Here is a 25,976-nt window from a genome sequence, read left to right as displayed (position 1 = left end):
AATTAACATTTCTTTGTACTGTTTTAAACATCTTGGACAAACATGACTTAGACTGCAATGAAGATTACCCAGAACACCTCAAACGATCAATAAATTAAAAGAAATTTGCCCTCGTGTAACCTGTATTTATGTAAAATTGTGCTAAATATTTAAATATCTTTATTTCCTCATTTTAATTCCGGAGGTTTAAATTTTCTCGATTTTTTTTTAATTCTTAGCATGAGACTGAGAAGTCAAAATCACAGAAATGCCTAACTAGGTGCTACAGGGTACTACGGGCAGTTAAGATACTAGCTCCTTAAATCGAATAGGTAGTTAACAGCTCTTTAACAGCTTCTTACTTATGGTCATTAACTACACCACTTCGCTGTTATAAAATCAGCCTTGTTGATTTCTTGGGTCGAATGGAAATATGTCTTGCAAAGACCATTTGACGGAGAACTTCCTAACCAGCTAGAGCTGCGATCTTCTACATAGCTTTGTGAAAGTAATGTGTAATCTGTAAACAGCTGAAGGTAAGCCGAAGAAAAAGTATTGCAACACAAGTGCCTTGTCAATACATGGGACTTGAGTTTACTGTGACGATATGAAACTGATAACTATTGTTATTGTGTATAAGCAATTTATGGGAACTCTCCCAGCTTCTTTTAAATCTATTTTTACACTTGACCAGAAATCGTTATTTGTGTGTTGTACACGTCTGTCGGAAATACCCTTCAAGATATATAGAGTTAGCAAATATTTCTGTACTCTGAAGACAGACAGAAAAGTCTTCAGTATGCGTATTGATAAATACGACCTTTACCCTTGCAATTTGGTGACATTGTTCTCACAGATTTACCATGTTAGTGTAATGGAGTTTTAGACTTTAATTTTTACTTGTAAAGATTCCATGGAATGTGATTTGGCTCCAAAATACATTAGGGAATAGGTAGGTCTCTATGCACATGAGGTGACCCAAATTCAATGTGTAAGAAATTATCTGTCCGGGAGTTGTGGCTGGTGAATAGTTGCCATATAAGACCAGTGCTGCTCTTGAAAGACTTGGCAAGACTATCCACAAGAGCCTCTTGTGGATAGTCTTGCCAAGTCTTTTTGCTTCTGGTAGGTATCAGCACACACACACAGGATGAACAGCTCTGCATAGAGTGTAACACGGAATACCCTATAAGGAAGATTCCTATGCTATTTGCAGACAGTCCCAGCAATTCGATGTAAAATTAAGGTTTGGCAAATTCTGCTGGAGAGCTTGGTTCTGTAATAACCGGAAACAGTAGAAGTTACCAAAGTTGCAGCCACATGCATGTACATGAATACGCCAAGGAGGTGGAAACAAGATTCTCCCCTACATTCATGAATTGTTTATAGTGAGGCAAACACAGTGACATCCCCAGCCGTTCTGCCATCACTGTTTGGTCCTTTTCACGATTCTCAATGTGAGTTTTGTATGTGAATCAAATGGTGTATTTAAGTTAACTGAAGCACTGGTTGTCTTCAAAGGACAGTAATGCTTTTGTTGCCAATTTTTGTCATTTTTAAATACAGTGTCATGGAAGTAAGGGGCGAAAATTTATAAAGCATGAGTAAAAGTTGCTTGATATATTATTATCAGTAAGATTTTTAATAAATGTTTTTTTGTAGTCTAAATTATTTTCTCATGCAACGGTGACCTTAGTCGATCTGACGCCACTTGACATAAATAAATCAGTAATTCCTTCTCGTTCATTGTTGTTTCTCGGATAACAGCCATGAGGTGTTCACGTGGCTTCCTGACAAGGAAGGAGACGCTTCTGAGATCCTCTCACATGCGCATGACGCCTAATATTCATTTGTTGATCTTTGTAGTGCAATGATTATTCAACTCAGTCCCACTCTTATATTTTTTCCAATTAACTGATGCTTGAATTGCTTGTTAATTCACAGGATAGGTTTCTAGTGGGAATATACCTTAAGATTGTTCAAGGCTAGCCATTTGTGATGCTTAATGGATGCGACTGCAGACACACAGTGAAGGTTATATAAACCGTTTGGTACAATGAGTCTCAGCCTTTTTTGGCCCATACACCCTTTCACCGTATGTCAGAATGTCATCCCCCCCCCCCCACCCCCACCTTTCCAAAACTGTCTGCCTCAAAAGATGCATTCCAAATAATGTGCATATAATACTACATATCCTTGGTCACAATCTCTCCCTCCCCCGAAACTCTGAAATTCGCCCCTAGGGGGGAATCCCCCCCCCTGTTGAGAACCACTGGTTCAGTGCCTATATTTTACGCGGAAGCCAGGGGAAGGGGAACCTGTATCTTAAAGAAAGCAGAGATGGAAAAAGTAAAACTAATTTTCATTTATTTTTATTTGAGAAATTTCACAGAGAGAAACTTACGTCATAAGTTGATGACCTAAAGTTCCTGTGATTATAATTTTCAGTCGAAGAATCAACCATTCAGTTGACAAACAGTGCAGAAATGAGTAAAAACAGAAGTGGAGATTTCTTGTATCGTGCTGAAAGATAAAAAGATTCAAGGTTGTGTGTGTAATTTCATACGGGACACTAAATCCTGTCTCTGAGTTTTGCTCGCCTCTATTTGCTTAGTTATATCCGAATTTTACACAACCTCTTATTGGTCATTCCTCATTAACATACTTTCATTTGCCAGCTACTAGTAAAAGTGCTGTAAATTCAATATTCGGGGGCATTTCATCAGAATTTTGCTCACTTTTAGTTCTCTGTAAAAGAAAATTTCTGTCAACCCTAAGATCTTAAAAACTACTGAGGCCAGAGGGCTGCAAATGAGTATGTTGATCATCCACCCTCCAATCATCAAACATACCAAATTGTAGCCTTCTAGCCTTAGTAGTTTTTATTTTATTTAAGGTTAAAGTTAACCATAATCGTGCTTCTGGCAACGATATAGAACAGGCCACCAACGGGCCGTGGTTGAACTTTCATGGGCCGCGGCTCCTACAGCGTTATACCAAGACCACTGAAAGAAAGATCTATTTTCGGTGGTCTTGATTATACGCTGTAGCTGCTGTACAGAAAACTCGATTGCTCCGAAGATATTTCGGCGCATGTTTTACTTGTAATAGTTATTGCAAAATTGGAATATTTTTTGCTGCGGTATTTATTAGTTATTGCAAACTTGAAGTATTCTTTGTCAGACTCCATGATAGTTATTGCAAAATTGGAGTTTTTTTGCAAGAGTCCCTAATTGTTATTGCAAAATTGGAGTATTCTTTGCCAGACTTCATGATAGTTATTGCACTCTTGGAGTATCTTTTGTCGGACTCCGTAACAGTTATTGCAAACTTTGAATCTATTTTTGTATATAAAATTTAGTTAAATTTAATTTTTCAGTGGTCAGAGGAATCTACAATAATAACTGTAAATTTGTAGCAAGAAATTACTATGTAGGTTTTGGAGGCATCGTACTTGTTATTGATCTTATTTGTTCTCAGTGAGATTATGGAAACGGCAGAAGATTAATATATAATAATATAGATTTTTGCCTTGATAATACCGGTTATAGGCGGCCATTGTAAAAATCAGTCATATCTTATTTAGGTGAGTTCAGACACGTGAGACAGTTAGTAAATGATGCGAGAATTTAATCTTATCACCATAATAAACCTTAGACAGTCTGTCTATAGATAGTTTTTGTCTCCCCCAAAGTAGGTCTTTATTATCTATAGATGGGTACTGGGTAGAAAGGTCTTTATACAGCTTATATCTCCCTTCATTCAAGTATTAGCCCTTTTGCACTTTCAACCCGTTTTATCTTTTTTGTAGATATTTCAAACCTCGTTTCACTTGAACTTTGAACCTTCTTCTCATTAATTCGGAGAACAGTTGACACCTAGTAGATTAGGTAGTGAGTCATGTTTTGAATTTCAAGTGGGTCCTTTTACATCCCCTGAGGGCTAAACGTGAATATTTAAAGATTTCTATGACACGTGAATACCCTAAGAGGCCTATACTGCCCTAAAATGGAAGACTGCACTATCTGCAAAAATACAAAACTGAGAAAAATGGTAGATACTGCAGTTTTCCCTTGCCTTACTAATGATTTTGCAGATACTGCAAATGGGACCCTCTAAATACTCTTGGAAAGCACTGAAGAAGAATCATAATGAAACTGCAGTAACTTGTGTATTAGTGCTTCAAGGCATATCTCAATGTCGAAAATTTTGCAGACACTGCAGTTTCCCATTTTAGGGCAGTATATCTTTGGCTGATAAGGGAAGTGGGGTTATATCAGAATATCTTTAAATTTGCACTGTTTCCTGATTCTCTTTCCTCGGAACAGTTTTTTTGGGAAGTGTATATGGTTACCAACACGTGAGCGTTGTAATTCTTTGTAGAAAACGGTAAAACGGCATGAGTATCTGTGTGTATATTAGATGTTAGATTTAACAAAGAAAAATAGATTTTAAAAGTAACACACAACATGAATTCCCAGTGACTGCAGACGTATGTTTGAATACGTTCAAGAACTAGTAGTCGCTTTAACTTAAAATGATGAGAAATATAAAACAATATGATTGATATGTTTTAGATTGATAATTGTTACAACTTTAACTTGTGTATTACTGAAATCGCAGCGCTCGTGATAGGGAAAATTTATCACGAGTTTTCTGTACAGCGTGTATTGCTGTATGAAACTCTCAGCTACGACCGGGCCGAGCTCAGTTGCTCCCCTGATGCGGTCAAGTGAAAGTGCATCGGCTACGCCTCTGGAAAGCGCTGCCAGACGCACGATCCATGGCTAACTGTAACCTTTAAATAATACAAAAACTATTGAGGGTAGAGGGCTGCAATTTGGTATGTTTGATGATTGGTGGGTGGATGATCAGCATAACAATTTGCAGCCCTCTAGCCTCAATGGTTTTTAAGATCTGAGGGCGGACGGACAGACAGACAGAAAGCCATCTCATTAGTTTTCTTTTACAGAAAAATAAAAAAGCATGAGCTTTAGGAAAATGACAAACGAAAGTAAAAAACCGAAAACGTCCTAAGGATGGAAACAAGAACGATGACAGGTGAATCTTATGTGCTGTGACCTTGATGGGCCCCGTCGCCGGAATCTAGGCCACCGGTAACCCATCCGACAGGTGCATCGGGTTTCCCATGTTTTTTATTTATTTTTTTTAATTTCTTTTTTTATTTCATTATTGATATCCTTGGTGGGGTTGCTTGATTTTAAATGCTTTTGTTGTTTATAGGATTTCAAATGGGTATTTAGGATTTTCATTTTGGTGTTGCATTTAAAATACCCATTTTCTGTTGGGTTCTTTAAAGAGCTTAGGCCCCTAGCTGCAACCCCTTTCGTTCCTTTTACTGTACCTCCTTTCGTATTCTCTTTCTTCCATCTTCCTCTCCACCCTCTCCTAACAATTATTTCACAGTGCAACTGCTTTGAGGTTTTCCTCCTGTTACACCTTTCAAACCTTTTTACTGTCAGTTTCCGTTTCAGCGCTGAATGACCTCTTAAGTCCCAGCGCTTGGCTTTTGGCCTGAATTCTATATTCAGTTCAGTTCATTTCAGAACCTTATTGAATTTTAAAGCTTAAATTTCTGGCTCCTAAAGTGTTCTGGGACATGAATAATTTGTAATTTTTTAACTTTTTTTTCAGAGCACTGCGGAGATTTTAAGAAATATTTCAAGAATTTTTTCTTCGTCAACTACAAGGTCGGACACTTCTGAATCACCTTCATTTCCGCACGTCTAATCAAGGTAAGGTGTGATTTGTTTCTGTTTAATATCTATTTAGTCTCGGTTGGGTCTGAGGTATGTGGCAGACTGCCATAAAGGTAGAACCTTTAGTTTTTTTTTTAGGACAGATAGCCTACATCTGATATTATTAATATTGCTAAGGTAAGTTGTGATTTGCTTCTTTTTAATGGTTATTTAGTCTCGGTTGGGTCTGGGGTATGTGGCAGACTGCCATACGGGTAGTACCTATAATTTTTTTTATTTATTTATTTAAGGATAGTCTATATCGGATATTATTTACATCGAATGACGTAGTACTCCAGTAAAAAAAAAAGAAAAAACTGCATCAGCCGTTACTAAAGGGTGGTACTAAACGTAAATGAATGATAACATCTAACATCTGTTGCGAAAGAATTTATTTTTTGGTAGAGGTCAAGTTTTTTATTAGTTTATTAGTTGATAACCCTTAGCATCGAAATAGTCACTGTAGGTGTAGTTGCACCTGTCAATAAAGGTGTTGTTCTTCAATAAATTTGTAGTCCTTTTTATATATTTGTTCAGTGTCTATAAACTCGCTTATCTGCATATTTTATTATGTATGGTCTAACTTTGGTATAAAGTTATTGCTCTTCAATCAATTTGTAGGTCTTTTTATATATTTGTTCAGTGTCTATAAACTCGTTTATCTGTATATTTTATTATATATGGTCTAACTTTGGTATACAGGTATTGTTCTTCAGTCCATTTGTAGGCCTTTTTATATATTTGTTCAATGTCTCTGTACAACTTGTTTATCTGCATATTTTATTATGTATTGTCTAACTTTGGTATAAAGGTATTGCTCTTCAATCAATTTGTAGGCCTTTTTATATATTTGTTCAATGCCTCTATACAACTTGTTTATGCATATTTTATTATGTATTGTCAAACTTTGGTATAAAGGTATTGCTCTTCAATCAATTTGTAGGCCTTTTTATATATTTGTTCAATGTCTGTATGCAACTCGCTTATCTGTATATTTTATTATGTATGGTCTAACTTTGGTATAAAGGTATTGTTCTTCAATCAATTTGTAGGCCTTTTTATATATTTGTTCAATGTCTGAATGCAACTCGCTTATCTGTATATTTTATTTATGTATGATGTAACTTTGGTACGACTGTATAAGATAAGTACCAGTGACATGTACTGTATACCGTAGTCCGGTATCTAAAAGTTAGAAGTTACTGTATTCTTTTCTTGTACTGAACAGTTTTTCTGTGTCAGCTATGTAGACCCCCTTTTTTAACGGCATGTCATCTATGAGGGCATTATTTTGGTGTTGCCTGTCTCGGCTATAAATAATGCTCTTTTTATTAATAGATAGTCGTTCTTGCTTCTCATCCTAACAGGATTGAATAGACTGATTTCTTAAGAATTACTCTGCCTTCTTCAAAATTTTTCAGCCCTCTCTTCTCAGAGAGGTGGGATTGTTGCCTCTCTGTTGTTGATGCAGTTCTGTCTGGTTTTCCCCAGAGCTTAAGTGAAGTCCTGCGAGAAAAAAAGAAGAAAAGCTTCTTTTTCTTTCTCCAGGCCATCACGAAGCACCACTAAGATACGCGTGTCTCTTACACAGTAAAATTAGCAGTTTGAGACGTTCCTTCTCCCTCCAACAAACGCTTCATTTTTTTTTAAAGGTTATGCTTTTTCCTTATTAACTTCAGTTTAGTTTTCTTTGGTTTTAGGTCTGAGCTAAGTAGAAATATAACCTTTTGCCCGAAACCTTGGCCTCAAGAAAAATTATAAGGTTACCTGTCCTTTTTCTGGGTGACCCCATCATAAGATGTGATAAATCCATAAAAGAGACTACAGTATTTATATCAGCACTGATATTCAGCAAATAATAAAAACATGGTATGTTGTTGCTCTGATCCACTTTACTACTTGTTGCTCTGAATTTACAGTTGTGACATTATATTTAGTTTGTCTCGTACTGCCAAACTTGGTTAGAAATCACAGAAATATCAGACATTTTCTGCCATTTTTTCAACGTAACCACCTTTTTTTTACGACATAAATAACGCGTCAGCAAAAAACCTAATTGCTTCCTGAAGCCACAAACTTACCTCTTGACCCGTCCTCTGACGCACTAGCAAGGGAGCCAATCGGAAAAGCGGATCTTGTGGTGTGATTCTAACCCGACCAATAGGCATCAGGAATTGTGAGGGTGTGGCGCTACAGTGGGTCTGGCAGAAATCAGGTTGCGTAATGAGAGTACCGTATTGCGTATGGCAGTGATTAGAGTGGCAGGATGTGTGGCTGCAAGGCTTGCTGTCAGATGGAAAAAATGGAACGTTAACCTTTGGTGATTGTAGGGGACATGGCCGGGTGTTTTTCAAGAAAAGTAGGTTGTGTTAACAGCTGCATTATACACACATATGTATGTATGTATATATATACTGTAAATATATACATGTGTATATCAGCAGATCAGCGCCTGCCCTATGAGCCTACAGAGGCCCAGGAGGACTTTAATATATATATATATATATATATATATATATATATATATATATATATATATATATATATATATATATATATTATATACATATATATACATACATACATGCATACATACATGCATACGTATATATTGCGTTGAGCAACTTAAGAGTTACTGATTCTTATAATTCGTGAAGTGAACTCAAATAGCGGGAAGTTAGTGAAAAGAAAGATGGAAGGGTAATTCGATTGAACATGAAAGCATCATCATACTGATATTTGTAAATTTTTGTATATTCTCTTTTATATCTCGTTTTCTAAAGAAAACTCTCGCTGCTCTGTCACAACTGATATTACCTTCGAGTATTGCTTGTTTTTGCATCATAGGTGTCGTATAGTGCTTTCAACTTTGTTGTTTTTGATTTAACAGTTTTGTACGTAATATGGAAAAATTAAATAATTCGAAAAGGTTTGTCTGAAAAGGGGAGTATCTACACAAAAGTTTGGGTGGTTAGATGAATTGTTGAGCTAAATCGCCTTTATGGAATTGAAGTTAGGATGTTAGATATGGATATAAGAATAGATATTCAAACTGTTGAGAAGAATCGTTTGCCTAGAATGTGGCATCAGAGGGACTGAAAGGTTAAAAAAATTGTGCAAGGGAAAAAAAAAATAATAAAAAGTTGTCGTAAGTGTAAGCATTTATACCAGAGTAAGCTACATTGTGTGTGTGTGTGTGTGTGTGTGTGTGGAAGTATGTATATGGGTGAATACCAGAAAGTTGTATTGCTGAATGAAATCTGGATGCTACGAAAAAAAAAAAAAGTCAACATATAAAGTAGAAGGATGTTCCAGGGGAAGGACTTTCTTAGATTGTTCTTTCAATGACGGATTGGGCTCAGTTCAGGATTGAGTTTATTTTTATTTTTGGTGAAGGATCCTTTTTTTGTACTCGCTGTTGTTATAGAGCATTGATGGAGAGAGAGAGAGAGAGAGAGAGAGAGAGAGAGAGAGAGAGAGACGTGACTGAAATTGAGGTTTTCGTCGTTAAGGTTCAACTAACTATTCTGCTTTGGAATCCGAGCTATGCCCCATTTAGGGTGGTCGCAATCGACTATAGTTTATACCAAAACCAAACATTTTATCCCTATGAAATTCTTCCCTGCCTGTCATTTTATTACCCATCAACGCCTGATTGTAGTCCCAATAAATTTTTGTGCAACGTTAGAGACGTCGTTCACTGAGAATTACGAAAGGATGGAAGGATTGAAACAAAGGCGATAGCTTTCCAAAGAACGGTAACATGAGAACCACGTAGTGGGGCGGTGCTGTCATCAGTGGACCTCACGTGGTGCACTGTAAGCATTACTCGAGGCTCTTTGCAGCGTCTCTTCGGCCCTTAGCTGCAACCCCTTCTATTCCTTTTACTGTACCTCCGTTTATATACTGTCTTCCATCTTGCTTTCCACCCTTTCCTAAAAATTGTTTCATAGTGCAGCTGCGAGGTTTTCCTTCTGTTACACACCTTTAAATACTCCTTTACTCTCAATTTCTCTCTTAGCTTTGAATGACCTTTAAACCTTTTTCAGCTCTTAATTTCTCTTTTAGCTCTGAATGACGATGATATACGATGGATTTGGGGATAACCATTTACCATAAGTCTAACGTCGAGCAATAACATTCTTCCAGACCTCTACCATTTTATTGTTACTTCAGTTTCACATAAGGGTATTGAAAGGCTCCTTCATATTACCATTATAGAAATATATTTATCATAAAATATTTATATACAGAGAAATTTTTTTTATAAAAAAAAAGATCCACAAACACTGTGCTAAGAAGGTGAGGTGTGTGTGTGTGTGTGTGTGTGTGTAAGAATGTCGGCGATGAAAGCCAAGTGTTTTAATTAAGATATGTTTGTAAAGTAAACGGTTTCATGTCTCTTGAGTCTTTCACGCGGACAAAACACAATACATAGAATGGTATAAATACCCCGATACTAGAGAATCAGCAGTTGGTGATGAAATCATATGTTACATTTGGGTGAGATTAAGATAACATGTGTTTCTTGAAGATAGATAATCCTGAAATTGACTTTTGAAAACTGTTTTACATTTGCGTAATCAGAAATAACATTGTTTATGATGTACGTGCATTGCGTAAAACAAAACCTAAGAGAGCTTGCTTTGGGATATATATATATATATAATTTTGCACTGTAAAGCAACTGTGACGATCAGATAACAGTGCATACAGTATATGCCAACGATAAAACGAACTGTTAAAAGCAAGGCTCAGGATTTTCTAATTCTTCATCAGTGCACCACGAAGGTAGTCCTATTTTTTTTTAAGTGTGTCCAGAGCAGTTTCCTGTTTTTATCGATTCGTCGTGATCAGGGACACGTTACAGCCAAGACAAGACATAGCCGGTGAGAACACATAACATATGAACAGGTATATCTAGCTAACAACACAATAATTGTACTCTGGACAGCTGGAACATCTCCTTGATATGATATGCGATGAAATGCAGCAGCGATTCTACTGCTCGTTCAGGCAGATAGTGCGTACCAGTCTCTCAGACACAACGTAGGGGTCGGCGTTGGAAGATGGTCTACGGTCCTCTAGGTAGCCTGTCCTTTCTTCGGCAACGCCACGAGGGATTCTTATAGACGCTCCTCTGTTGGCTACACCTGCTGAGAAGTCGTGAATTGAGGAGGTTTCATGGAGCCCAGTCAAACGCCTCTCGTTGTCCTTGCCTCCATGGGGGTCATAGGCCCTGATGTGCTTGTCGTGGACCTTGGACATCTTGTCAATAGCAGATTCGATTTCGACGATGCCGTCTGGGTCACGCATAGCTTTCGTGGAGAAGTTGGTGTGCATACCGGCACCGTTCCAGTCTCCAGGAATAGGCTTAGGGTCCAGTGACACAATGACGCCGAAATCTTCAGCTACGCGATGGAGGAGATATCTGGCCATCCAGAGGTCATCTCCCATTGTGATGCCTTCGCAAGGACCGACCTGGAATTCCCACTGGGCAGGCATGACCTCAGCATTTTCTCCAGAAATGTTAATACCAGTGTAGAGGCAGGCTCTGTAGTGAGCTTCAACAATGTCACGGCCATATACTTTGCTAGCACCTACACCGCAGTAGTAGGGCCCCTGGGGACCTGGGTAACCGTTCTTGGGCCAGCCAAGAGGGTGCTTGTCAATATCCAAAAGGGTATATTCTTGTTCCATGCCAAACCAAGGATGCTGTTCTTCCGCCTCCTTCATGACTTCCAGACAGCTCCATCGTTTGTTGGTGTCAGTGGGTTTCTTGTTGTATTTGTAGGTTTCACAGAGAACCAGTTTGTTGTTACCAAGTCTGAAAGGATCTCTGTAGATAGCAACTGGATGCAGATACACGTCACTGTTACTGCCTTCAGCTTGTCCAGTTGAAGAGCCGTCAAAGTTCCAGATGGGAAGTTCTGGAAATAATAATTTCTAATTAGTACATTGGCATGTTTTGATTGTAAGTCACAAATTTGCTTCTTTTATTGAAGAAATATATTTAATTGAAGTTATTTGATGGGATTACACCAAAGAAGGCTGTATCAGATAAAAATAAATCATTTAAAATTATAGAAAATCAGTCAAATTCTTTGATATGTCACAGATTCTCAGAAATGGATGTTGCACACAGTTACTTTAAAATGATGTGCCTTCATGTTCAAGGATGATGTGGGAAGTTTACTTTCAATTACAATAATAACATTTCATAATGGTTACTCACCACTAGGGCTCTTGGGAGTGAAGTTGAGAGTTCTTGTCTTAGACCTCAGGTTCTCTCCTGTACCATCTACCCAGACGTACATAGCCTGACATTTCTGATCAGGGATTTCAAGTCTCAGGTATCTGTCCAAGACTGTTTTATTAGTTCCATATGCCATCTTGATAGCCTGAAATGGGAAGAAATGAAAATTGTCAGTGAATAATGCTTCTTGTAGGAATGCTTAGTATATGTGGTAAACATTAGTGTCAGTATGTGTGTATATTTTTTCATGTTACTGGAAATATTACTCTTGTTGTTGTGATTAATTAACTAAAGCACAGGCTATATATATATATATATATATATATATATATATATATATATATATGTGTGTGTGTGTATGTATGTATGTATATGTATATATAAGTATGCACATGGTATCCCTTAAGTGGGTTGCTCCAAAGCGTTTGTATATTGTTACTGTTGACGCATGAGTACAAAAATAACTTGTTTTGTTTATATATTTTTGTGATGTGGTTGCTTTAGAATGAATAAAAATACACATCTTTATTCACCTTACAAAGGTTCAAATAAAATTCCGTACACACGTTATTGGTGGCCTAACACGCTCGTATTTTGACCGAGAATACATTCCTGCGTCTCCGATATCACTTTTTTTTTAAGAGCCTGACTGCGACTGTTGTTATATCGCATCGACAAACATGACTGTTACATAATAGCTATCACGAAGGCCGTCCGATGTATGCTTTGTTTCCTTAGCAAACAAGGTTGCCCACTTTACATTATGTTTACCCAAGTGTTTACCCAAGTCCACCTTGCTAACGTACGTCAAGGCTGGTTAGAAAGCTAAGCCTGAAAACAAACAATTGCTGAGAGAAAATGTTAATCGGAGAAGCTTACTCACAAAGTGCATGCGGGACGGGTTTCTGTGACGTCAAGGAGTGCCTCTCCGGTTGCCGGATAGTGTTTACGCTACAAATAGCGGATCTGTTCACGTGAAACGCGCGTGGTAACAAACCTGAATCACAGGCAGTGGAAAGTTTTGTTGGGGAGGTTCACTGCTTCAGCTAGACTGACTGGGTCCTGAGTCCTGACACCGTTGGCTGAGCGTTTCGCACAAATAAAGGATAGAGCTCTTGGCCATAGTAAATAAAAATATGACAGGTTATAAACCAAGGCTGATATAGTAATCTCTGTCTATCTCTCTCATGGTATCACCTCCCAGACAAAACGCAGGTGGGATCAGTTCAAGTGTTTATGCGTCTAATCTTGGATGGGGTTGAGGTAAGCCTCCGCCGTGGGGAATATGGGTGAAGGCTAAATAGATAAGTTGTCCAGACCCACGTGGCGTTTTCATAAAAATCTTGACGAATTCAGGTCAAGCCTCTCTCGTTGACTGTCTTTTGTCTGTCTGACTGTGTGGCTGCAGACTGTGTGGCTGCAGACTGTCTGGCCCAGTGCATAGGATCTATTAATAAACCGGTGCAGGAGCGTGGCTTTAAGGACGAGTTTTTCTCTCTCTCTCTCTCTCTCTTTTTTTCTCTCTCTCTCTCTCTCTTCTACGGGGTCGACGGGATCCTCTGTATGGGTTTCTATTTTGGGAGTGTGGTGAATGCGAAAGGGTTTCGCTTAACGATTTATAAGAGCAAAAGTATTGACTGTACGTCCGTTCTGTTTGAATGTTTCCATAGTGCAGTGAGAGGATTGTATAATGTAGTTGCAAAACAATAATAATAATAATAATGAGGCATGACCGTTGAATAAAAATAAAAAAATAAAAACAATAACAAAATCAGATGCTGTGAGGAATCACTTTAATTTGAACAGCTGCTCACACACTTCTTCTTCTTCTTCTTCTTCTTCTTCTTCTTCTTATTATTATTATTATTATTATTATTATTATTATTATTATTATTATTACCACAGAGTAAGAGGTTTTCACTTATCCTAAAGAAATAAAGCGGTCGTTCTTGTCATTGAGACTTCCCATCCCGTCCCTTCCCCCCCCCTCCTCTCCCACATCCCCACAAAGCGAGAATAATCCCATCACGTGGTATAAACATGATCCAGACGTCACAGTCACACCTTTAACTGCCGTGGCAACAAGATCGAGGTCTCCAAAGGAAGTCGCTGTGTTTTGTAAACGGATGCGCTTAGAAAGACTTTTCCCTTGTTAAAACTACAAAAACTTGCCATCTTAATTCATATCATGATGTTATCGTGTTTATGATTGAAACTACAAGCGCTCACCATCTTAATTCATGTAATGATGTTATCGTGTTTATGGTTAAAACTACAAGCGCTCACCATCTTAATTCATGCAATGGTTTATCTTATTTATGATTAAAACTACAAGCACTCGCCATCTTAATTCATATCATGATGTTATCGTATTTATGATTAAAACTACAAGCACTCACCATCTTAGTTCATGTAATGATGCTATCGTATTTATGATTAAAACTACAAGCACTCGCCATCTTAATTCATATATATTGTTATCGCCACTACGCCTGATAATGTTATCGTTATACTTATTGGAACATTTACGATAGCTGCAATCGTTACTACAACTTATTAATCTTCTTGTTGATGTTGTCTGTAGTGGATCAGAGAAAAGATAATATCATCATCCGTGCTGATTCGCGCACTGAGAATAATGCTGTATGTTGCATTCTCGATGACTGCTCTGTCAGAATCGTCCCGGCAGAGAGCGACCCACTGTAATGGCATTTAAAATTGTGTGTGTGAGAGGAGAGAGAGAGAGAGAGAGAGAGAGAGAGAGAGAGAGAGAGAGAGAGAATTACGGTATCCCAAACGGATTATGACTGCTGAACTTTGCTCTTGGTAATGATAGTGAATAAGCTTGATTATACTGTATAAAGGTGTGAAGTATTTTTATTTCTCAAGTCCTTTTTAGTCTCCTTAATAATCGTGTGGTCTTTGAATATCAAAGCCTCTTGTCGCTTGATTAGTGTGTGTATTAATATGAAATCTGTCGCAAACTATTCCGTAATATTTTTTTATTTTAAATTTAAAGAATTTTTTTCATTGGATCTTATTCGTAACTTATTATCATTACATCTTGAAAGCTTGCTAAATGGAAGAAAATTTGTTCATAGTATAAATCAGGGTAAAGAGTTTTCAATCAATTACCTATTATTAGTTATAGAATCCCGGACTTTAACGAGTCAGTTTCTTTGATTTATTTAATCGAACTATTTTGTCACATCCACTTAATTATCATATTTATGAGCTAGTGATTTAGTTACTCTTAAAGCATAAGAGAGAGTGAAAGATGATGCTGGAATGTCTTCTCCATACTAATGTAAATATTGTAATTTTGTTAATTTTAAATAAAAGTTTAAAAAATACTATTGTTGGCCTAGCCTTACCTTGGCACGTTTGAGAGAGAGAGAGAGAGAGAGAGAGAGAGAGAGAGAGAGAGAGAGAGAGAAGCTGCGGATAATAACAGATATTATCTGCAATCAGCTGTGAAGTATTGTCATGTTTGGCGAAATTGCGTTGCGTTGGGATGACTATTATTTTTAAGTAAGTGGATGTAGATGATTCGGATTGCGGACTTTTTTTTTTTACCCGCGTGTCATGTACCATTGGTATTTCCAAACCCCTCCCCCTTTTTTTTTTTTTACTTAACTGGCTTGACAATCTCTCTCTCTCTCTCTCTCTCTCTCTCTCTCTCTCTCTCTCTCTCTCTCTCTCTCTCCCCTTGGTCACTGACACTTTGAAAAGTCGAGAGAACAACAATGGCACCAATCGCTAATTGAGGTTATTTCCTTTGTAGGTGCCAAGTCACCGTGCTTGCGCATCTAGTCAATTGGCAAGCTCTGCCTTGGCTTAAAGCACTCGGCAAATGCATTGGTAGCCAGTGCAGCTGACGTTGCAGAAAAAGAAGTGACGCATTTAAGGCGGATTAAATCCTCTTTTGTTAGTTGTGAGTTGACAAGTTTTCTAGTCATTTGTAAAGCTTATTATACATCGGCATAATTCACTTTTCGAGTCTTGGGGTGGGTCTGTGTGTCTTCAGAGAAATTGTTTTTCCGTTTCGTATATTTTATTTAATTTGTGACTAAACGCAGGATTTTAGTCTTTTGAATAGGCCTAGTTATTTTATTTTTCAAGCAACAGTTTAGTCTTTTGCATAGACCTAGTCATTTTATTATTCATCTCTTTATTGAGAAGACACTCTAGATCTTGTTGGAAACCGATCCACCCTCTGCGCAGTATTCAATATTGGCGTTCGTCTGATGGTTTTAAATACTCATTTGTATCTTGCACTCTTGTTTTGCCGAGCGGTTTATATATATAGAATATATATATATATATATATATATATATATATATATATATATATATATATATATATATATATATATATATATATATATATAAAGGTATTCTGGGTCACGCTCTGAGCACGTTTGTTTTTCTGTGGAGTCCACAGTTTATCCTAACTGATCAAAGGTCAATAAGCAATAAATTTCCCATTTTCTTTGTTGAGAAACTGTGATGGTTCGTGACCTGTAGATAAACACAGAAGTAAAATGTTTCCCCCTCTCTCTCTCTCTCTCTCTCTCTCTCTCTCTCTCTCTCTGTTCGTCAAATGTACTCAAAGGTCTGTTCCATAGGTCTTACAGACGAGACCCCAAGGTAGGCTTATGCCTCCATCGAAAACAGGATCTCCTCTGTTGAGGGACACCTGCTTTTTTACCTTGATCTTCAAGGAAGATTGTTTTTCAAGGCAGACGTGGTGGTCCTTCGGGGGCCAATTAGGACAGGGGCGTGTTTTCTTTGGTCGCAGAGCGAAGTGGTTTTTCGTCGATAAACCGTAAGAATTTTGGTCGCAGAGCGAAGTGGTTTTTCGTCGATAAACCGTAAGAATTTTTTTTTTCATTTTTCCAATAACACACAATGGTGGTTTTTGCATCAAGGTTATGGAATAACAGGAGTGTTCAGTAGAGAGCGTAATGCCTATTGATACCTAGTTTCCAGGAGTGATTCTCATCCTTTGTCTATGACGAGAACTATGTTACAGTACGGCTAGAATATTGTTTAGAAAGATATTCTAACTTAAAATTTTCAATACGCTTCCGGTCTGTAACGAACGAAAGATATAAGAATTAAATTGAATGACAAACACAAGAGCAAATTGTTCGTTTTATCGAAATCTGGACTCAAATATTTTATCTGTCATTCAGTTGTCTTTTATTTTCCAGAGAAGGTTTACTTTGCGCTGATTATTTTCATCTCAAGTAGTCGCACACTGCCTGCTAATCTGAATAAATATATTGCCAAGTCCGTCGATAGCTGGCATCTCTCTCTCTCTCTCTCTCTCTCTCTCTCTCTCTCTCTCTCTCTCTCTCTCTCTCTCTCTCTCTCTCTCTCTCTCAAAGCTTTGAATCAGTATGAAATGACTTTTTATATATATATATATATATATATATATATATATATATATATATATATATATATATATGTATACATATATAAATATACATATATAAATATAAATATTTATATATGTATACATATATAAATATATGTATTCTCAACACGTTTGAAAGCGAACGAAAACCTTTCTTGAAGAAAAACTGGATGGGTCGAATTTAATTATCAGGCCACCTGTACTTTTAAGGGTATGGCCATCCACATTAACATCAACCATTTTGATCTTATCTTAAGCTCTTGAGGACAAAAGGGAAAGGACTGAAGCCAGTACCGGTAGAATCTGTGCGTTCAAAACATAATTAAGAAATTATCAGTATACCAAAATTATCAGTATAGCAAAAAATTAAAGAAATTTGACACTTTGCATACTTTGAAAATATCAGTATAACGAAAACTGTTTGTTAAAGAAATCTGACACTTGACATACTCTCCATACTCTCACAGTAGACTTGCATAAAAATAAGAAAGGCTTCATACAAAAATCTACCTGTTAACTCTGATCGCTTTTACTGTGGCTGGACACAAAATTCTCGCAAATAAGAATATCCAGTGTATTGTTAAAAGTATTGACGCGAAACAGTGCTATCACTTATTCTTGCTAACCATTTAGAACTCGTTACCTGAGCAGTATAGTTATTGTTCACAGAAAACAAAAAATAAAATTGATAATTTCTATAAAGTGCTTCAGATTAATTACTGTCAAAATAACATGTTAGTGGTGTTTATATCAGATTCAATTTTGGCATGATGTAAAATGCAGTTTGAATGTGTGCATGTGTTGTATGAATATGGGCACATACATGCATGTAACACGAATGTAAGAAATAAATGACCGATTTTAAAGCTTTCAAGTGCTTTTGAATTACAACCGTATAGAATAAAGCAAATTATAAAATACAAAATATTAGTCCTCCAAAGTTTGCTATATTTAAATTGTATGGTTACTGCCAGCACTTTGAAGCAAGTAGGAATAGGCCTATCTGTGCAAGATAAAATTCAAGCCAAGCCAAAAATCAGGTCATCATTTATTTTAATAGCAAAAACATATTTTCTAGAAAAAAATTATCAACATTACAAACGACATAATGTTACCAGTATGACAATAATCGCCCAAGCACTTGCTTAAAAAGAGGACAGTCAAATAAAATAATGTGTTTCCTCGTCATATGTTTGACAGGCGTTACATAATGAAGAACCTGTCTTCTATCTCCACTTTGAAACACTTATCCCCCGCCACGTACCCTTGTAGGAATTACGTTAGTCGCACATTAAAAAGACAGTTTCCAAAATTTAAAGGAAAATTAATATGTATATAATGTCAAAGATAAATCTGTAGTGGAACGTATCGGCATACCACGCTTATCTAATCACACAGTAAAATGTAAGAGGGCATTTATTATATAATATGTTTTTTCATGAGGATACATACATGTATACATACATATATATACATGTATATATATATATATATATATATATATATATATATATATATATATATATATATATATATATATATATATTTGTATCTGTGTAACTCGTAAGATTATCATTGGAAACATGCTCATGGATTTCAGTGATCACTAGAAAATTTTTAAAAAGATTTTTAACAAGACGTGGACATTAGTATGATTTAATATTAATTCAGTAGACTGAATAGTAATGCAAATGACTAAGAACACTTTTTAGCTGAAGTTTATCCAAACAGTTAAGAATTAGTTATCGTGCAACAGCGAATATTAGAGAAAATAATAATAATAGACTTAGAATTTAAACCGCGGTATTGCAGGCCACGAAAAAGCAAAACAAAATATTTACGCGGCCCTTTTGAATGATGACATTACACACACACAGACCGTCGACCGAATGACAGAAACACTTATAAAAATTTCTAGATACAAAACAAGTCGCCTTTTTAAAGTAAACTGCGGGCGTACTGGTAAACTTGAACAGGCCAAACGTTTCTTTTTTTTACCTTTTGAGCATAAATTCCTCCTGGGATGCGAAGTACACAAAAGCTTCCACGCGACTGTAAACAGGCACTCACGCGCTTTACTTTTATACCAAGCTTCGGGCTGTAGTGGTGGGGGGTTCTTGTGAAAGGGGGTTGTTGGGGGGATGGTGTGCAGAGGACGGAGAGAGACTTAGGTTCTGGTCCTTCCACGGTAAATGTGTGTGTGCGCGCGTGTGTATGTATGTGCGTAGTGGGGAAAGGGTAGGGGGAGTGTGGTGCACAGAGAGGTTTCTTTCGTGTGGAGATAAAAGAAGGGGGTTTGGTATTTTATTTTTACTTGGGTAGGGGTACAGCTGGGGGGGGAAGGCATCCGTTCTTGGTTGACAAACAGAGGCCATAATTGGCAACCCCAGCCTAATTTCACGAAGGCATTATCTGTAACGAAGTCAGTGTTATCGAGTAGAAAGAGATAGAGATTACGCAACATGCAGTAGACAACGTGACAGTCTTGATTGAAACTTTTAGGTTTTAACTCCGAAAGAACGAGGAAGGAAGGAGTTAGGGAGAACACTAGGTAAATAAATAAACAGATAAAAAAAAAAAAACTCAAGACCGCTCCCAATCTACAGGGAGAATATGGTGACAACCCGTCAACACGAGAAAGCTCCTCCTCCTCACGAATGCCAACAGCCTCCATATTCGTCAAATCTCTGCAGACGAATTAGCTTTCGCTGCTCACTTTCGTAATCCGTTTACATTTTTAACGGCTCGGTTTTATTCACTGGTAACAGCCTCGTGGCCATTTAACGAACACCTTTCTGAAAATGGTTGGAAAATAGTAATCATTTAGCTGTTTGCGAATCGTGGTGTTCGAGAACACCTGTCCACGAAAATAAATTATCATGACTCATGTGAAGGTTGCTTTGTTTATTCTCATTGTTTGTATAATTGATGAGTTATGTTTGTTTTCGTAAGTTAAATTGGTGCAGTCAACAGCTGTTAATGTTTTTAGCATTGAACTGGTGTATTCATTTGAATTTTTTAGTATTTCCTTCAGTCATTTTGATTAAGTGATGATTTTGTATACCATTTGTGTAAGGAGAAAAGGAGAGTTATAACTACCTTAGGCATACTTTCGTTTCCTTGACCACACGAAAAATTTATTCATCGGCATCTCAGCCCTTGGTCTAGGTCAGTTGCCTGGCAGTTATTTTCCATTGCATTTAAGGGGAAATTTCCTATCAGCTCGTAACGGGCAACATTTTTGTCATGTCTGCAACTCCTGCTGGTAATCTGGCAAGTCCCTCGGTGGCTCAGCAGATGAATCTGATAGGACTGAGAAATCTGTCATTTCTCATCACACGGGTGAATAACATTCAGACGAAATCCTTTGCGTTAATTGATTGAGGGTTAAGTAGTTAAGCTTTGGCTTTACTAACACATGATTTAATTTATTTCTGCTGGAGATTTTTGAGGTGAGGCTGATGGCGGCTAACTGGGCTCTCTCTCTCTCTCTCTCTCTCTCTCTCTCTCTCTCTCTCTCTCTCTCTCTCTCTCAACTGTTTCTGGCTGATGACCAGCTTACTTTTCGCTGTGTTATTTTTGCAGTCAATATATCTCTGACGCTTCGCTTGTTCTGAGATACATTGTATAACTCTCTCTCTCTCTCTCTCTCTCTCTCTCTCTCTCTCTCTCTCTCTCTCTCTCTCTCTCTCTCTCCAGACGCGGGTTTTTTTTTGCACGCTCTTTGCTACTTCACCACTTTTATTATTCTGGTTGCTATGGTCGCCTAGACTCGTCTTACAGGTTGCTCGAACTGCGAAGAAGGAAAGAAAAAACAAAAATAATAAGAAAAAAGAAATGCAGATGGTTAAAAAAAATGTTAAGCTTACAAAAGGCTGCAGTGTTGTATAATAGTAGCAGTTGTGGATCATTGCAAAACAGTCCTTGTTGCTGTAATGTAGAAATGAAACAGTTGTGTAATTAATAACAAAAACAATAATAGAATTGCTTCTGTACAGCAGCTCTCAATAGTAATTATGACAATGATTAAGATTATTATGACCGTTATAGTATTTGCTAGAAATTATAATGGTAATTATAATGATTTGGTTGAGTGTAATAATGATATAGATTATGTTGGCGATAACTGAAGCAGTGAAGCTGTGGGATATTGACCAAGACGAATCATACATATTGTCAAAAGCTTATAAATTGTATCCCCTAAGCCCAGTCCTATAATATATCGATCCCATAAGTCTAAGGTCTGATAATGCTCAATATTTTAATGCAGTCCTAAGCCCTCATTCTTTCTTTATTGTTTTTTCAAGGATGTCGGGAAACTTCAATGTCGTTATTCGTGTAGTTCAGAGATTATATTTTCTGAGCTCACCGTAATAATTCTTGTCGAGGGTACGTCGCTTTTTTGAAAGTTATTATTGTAAACCTCAAATGAGGTTAATCTTTTGGAGGTTATAGGGTGGGGTTATCGATACTGAAGGCTTGTTAAAACGAAAATAATAAGAGGTTTTTATTAAGGTTTAACAAGAATCTAGTTTCTGAGTTTTTTTTTTTTTGTGAATTTAATTATACTGTCGTGAATGGCCTCAGCCACGCAAAGAATTAATCTCTAGATTTATCATTTCATGTTAATTAGAGTGCTTTTGGATTATATTGCTCAGCGTTTCGGTAGTATTTTTTTTATATTTTTATTCTAAAATGTCGTATCGGTCATCAGTTGAATCTTTATTGTAACCTGAAGTTGTTATAGATATTGTCGTAGAATGCAGATGACATTATACTAGTGTTTGAGGTTGATACGAAATCCTAGGAAAATATTTATAATATATACACACACACACACACACACATATATATATATATATATATATATATATATATATATATATATATATATATATATATATATGTGTATGTATATATGAGGATATGGTTTGCATATGTTGAAATTTAGTTGTTATTATTACTAGTACTCTTATTATTTCATGAGCTAACGAGCCATCTTGATTTCCTTCTTCTTCCAAATATCAGTTAAATGGCACAATAAATGCCCGTTTTCACCAGTGATCAGCATTTGGCAATAACTGAGTGTTTCGTCTCTTAGATAAGCCAGTGTGGTCATCATTTCATCAGGCATTAGTGATTATCCCCTGGGGGGGGGGGGTTGTAGTGCCGTCCGTGCACCTCATGAGGTGTACTGTAGGCATTACTGAAGGTTCTTTGCAGCGTCCCTTCGGCCCCTAGCTGCGACCCCTTTCATTCCTTTCTTCCATCTCGCTATCCACCCGTCTCTTAACAAATATTTCTTATTGCAATTGTCAGCTTTCCTCCTGTTACACCTTTCAGACCCGCCCACTCTCAGTTTCCTTTCCAGCGCTGAATGACCTCATAGGTCCCAGTGCTTGGCCTTTGGCCTAAACTCTAGATATTCATTCGTTAGTGATCATCATCCCTCAGACCTTCACCGTTGGTTCTTGGACAAGTGTTCCAAGCGTCACTGTTTTTGGCAATGCACCTTCGTGAACAGTAAGTTTGTATATGTGTCTGTCTGTGTGTGACCTAGAAGAAATCATTAGTGCCTCGTTAACCCTGGGCTGTCTGTTTTCTTTATGGTTAACCCTGGGTCACTGATGGTCAGCTATAATGTCATTTTCATATCCTTGATCTTTGCAGTAACGTTTAGAGCTCTTTATTAGATTATATGTCATGTCGTTCTTTCCTTCACTGACTGAAAATCTTACTGTCTTTCCCGGTCATGCGGCTGAGTTCAGTAAACCTGGTAAATCAATAAAGTACTCCAGAGTGCCGTCTCCAGATTGCTTGACCTCGAACGTATCACCCAAATCATCCTTGAGAGAAATCTTGATTGTAACAACAAGACAACAATAAAGTTAACGATAAGGGTTATAAAAATATTGATGATAAAAGCGATAAAAATTGTAATAACAGTAATGATAAGAATTATCTTGACTAAGAGGAAAATCTCTCTCTCTCTCTCTCTCTCTCTCTCAACAAAGAGAGTTACTTTAGCACGTGATCGGGTACGCACACGTGATTTCCATGAGTGTTTCCCGAGGCAAGGTTCGGCATTAATCGCAAAGACGACAAAAAAAAAAAAAGACAATAGATAAAAAGTTTTATGGTTCGGGTTTTTTTTTTTCCCCTCCGAATTCGTCTTTCTTTTTTATTTTTTTCATTTCCACTTTTCTCCTACCCGTCTTCTGCGCTTGCTGTCTTCCGCTGCACCTCATCCATTTTCTATCTTTTTGTGCCTCTTCTTCTTCTCCTCTTTCTACACGTCTCCCTCTTATTCTCAGTTCTCTCTTACACCTTTATCCTGACGTTCAATTATCCGTTTTTCTTTCCCGTCACCCCCATCGTCACCTTCCCTACTTACGTCCTCTTCTTCTTCCCTCCTTCTCCAGCTCCTTTCTCCTCTGTCCTTTTCCTCCAAAATCCCATTCTCTCCTCCTCCTCCTCCTCCTCCTCCTCCTCCTCCTCCTCCTCCTCCTCCTCCTCCTCCTCCTCCTCCTTCTTCTTCTTCTTCTTCTCCAGCTCTTTACCTTCTGTCCCCTTCCTCCGAAATCCCATTCTCTTCTTCTTCTTCTTCTTCTTCTTCTTCTTCTTCTTCTTCTTCTTCTTCTCCATAACGCCGGTACTCAGTGGTTACAGAAACAAAAATATCCGAAAGCGAGATATAACGACCAGCAGGGATAAATATGCCTTGATGTCACCCTCTCTCGTTTTTCCCTGCCCTTTTTCAATTCTTCTCTTTATTATTCTACATCTTTTGATGTTCCTGCTTCTACTATTGCTGCAGATGATATTGGCAATAATATTAATATTGTTGCTTCTACTGTTATGAATAAGATTCATAAGATGAATTCTATTCATATTCAGGGGCCATTGGAACAAATTCTGTTATTAAGGCTGTGTTTTTATTCTGTTGCCTTTGACTAAGATGAAATTCTTGAATTTCAAGCTATTAATTCCGTTGTTAAGCCTTTTTTTTATATTGAACATATACAGCTTTCTATAATACTACCATCGCGTCAAGTTTTAATGAGTCTAGGCTACAAGCGCCGCAGAGCTTTAAGTGGTAAATAAATCACGGACATTGTCATTAACGATAAGCTTGATGCACTCTATTCCAGTGTAGGCTTCGATTAGAATGCGAGGAAAATTGCTTTTAAGTACCGATGCAATTTGTCAGCGGAATCTTGGTATAAATGCTCCGTATTTTTCACTATGAATTGAACGTTAGAATTTCATTTGTCATTTCTCAGAACAGTGTAAAGAAGAGTATTTAACCAAATGGTGCCCACATCCCCTTTTCTCTCTCTCTCTCTCTCTCTCTCTCTCTCTCTCTCTCTCTCTCTCTCTCTCTCTCTTGATTTTTTCACAGGCTAATTTTGCGCTTTCTCGCTACTGACAAATTCATTTAAATAAGGCAGACTCTCTCTCTCTCTCTCTCTCTCTCTCTCTCTCTCTCTCACAAACTAATTTTGAGCTTTTTCTCTCACAAAGTCATTTACATGAGGTAGACACACACATATATAGATATATATTATATATATGAATAATATTTATATATTATATGTATGTATAATTATATATATATATATATATATATATATATATATATATATATATATATATATATATATATATATATATATATATATATATATGAAAACACGCAATCCATCGATTGTACCATTACAAATCCAGGGATCTCTTACCGCGGCTGGAAGAAGAAGGGTTTTCGCATTTGAGAGTTAGACAGGCAAACGGCCTTAGGTAACCTCCTGGTAATTACAGTTGTAGTAGCTTGAAACGAGTGAACCTGGACTGCGACGAGAGAGAGAGAGAGAGAGAGAGAGAGAGAGAGAGAGAGAGAGAGAGAGAGAGAGAGAGAGGTTCTAGGAAAGGTAGAAGGTAATGACTGGGCCCTGCCAATGGGGGCTTTTATGGCAGCTCATTGTTGATGGAAGCAATGAGAGAAGCTGTCTGTTGCCAGGGCTGTGAGGGTCTCACAGACAGAGAGGGAGAGAGAGAGAGAGAGAGAGAGAGAGAGAGAGAGAGAGAGAGAGAGAGAGAGAATATTACCAAACGATGGATGATTAAGCATTTAGGCTTATAAGACCAGCAGACGCTTAACTGGCATTCTGTAATATTTAGGTCGGTTTGAACTCAGAAACTTGTGGTTAGTGGCGTGAAAGGCTAGCAGGAATTGAGTGAAAAAAAAAAAATGAGATATGCCTGGCTAAAAAATAGTTGCTTGTATATAAAGACATACTATCATGAAAGCTAAATTGAAAAGAGTAGGCAACCAGTAGCATGTAGATTTGAAGAGTTTGTACCCATTTTCTTTTTAGACGAAACCCCTCCAACCATCGCCCCCCCCCACACAAAAAAAAAAAGCATTCCAACTGAAATTTCTCTTTTTTTTATGTAACATTTATTCTCGTCTTAGAAAATAACAAAAGTGAGGAGTGCGGTACTGGAATCGCTTAGGCCCTAAGAAGTCTTTTCTCTCGAATGCAAAGGTGAAGGAAAG

The 25,976-nt window shown here is 37.4% G+C and overlaps 1 protein-coding gene across 1 annotated transcript; it reads right to left on the bottom strand.

The window, feature by feature from the left end:
* Window positions 1-9,941: 9,941 nt before the first annotated feature.
* Window positions 9,942-19,554, bottom strand: LOC136850860 (glutamine synthetase). Its single transcript, XM_067124893.1, has 3 exons — window positions 19,418-19,554; window positions 11,974-12,139; window positions 9,942-11,668 (listed from the first exon to the last, which is right to left on the bottom strand). The coding sequence occupies exons 2-3, from the start codon at window positions 12,128-12,130 to the stop codon at window positions 10,740-10,742; spliced, it is 1,086 nt and encodes a 361-aa protein (XP_066980994.1). The 5' UTR covers window positions 12,131-12,139; window positions 19,418-19,554; the 3' UTR covers window positions 9,942-10,739.
* Window positions 19,555-25,976: the final 6,422 nt, after the last annotated feature.

The sequence above is a fragment of the Macrobrachium rosenbergii genome, chromosome 22 (assembly GCF_040412425.1).
Source record: "Macrobrachium rosenbergii isolate ZJJX-2024 chromosome 22, ASM4041242v1, whole genome shotgun sequence".
NCBI classification, from domain to species: domain Eukaryota; kingdom Metazoa; phylum Arthropoda; class Malacostraca; order Decapoda; family Palaemonidae; genus Macrobrachium; species Macrobrachium rosenbergii.
This window is presented reverse-complemented; position numbering and strand designations above follow the sequence as displayed.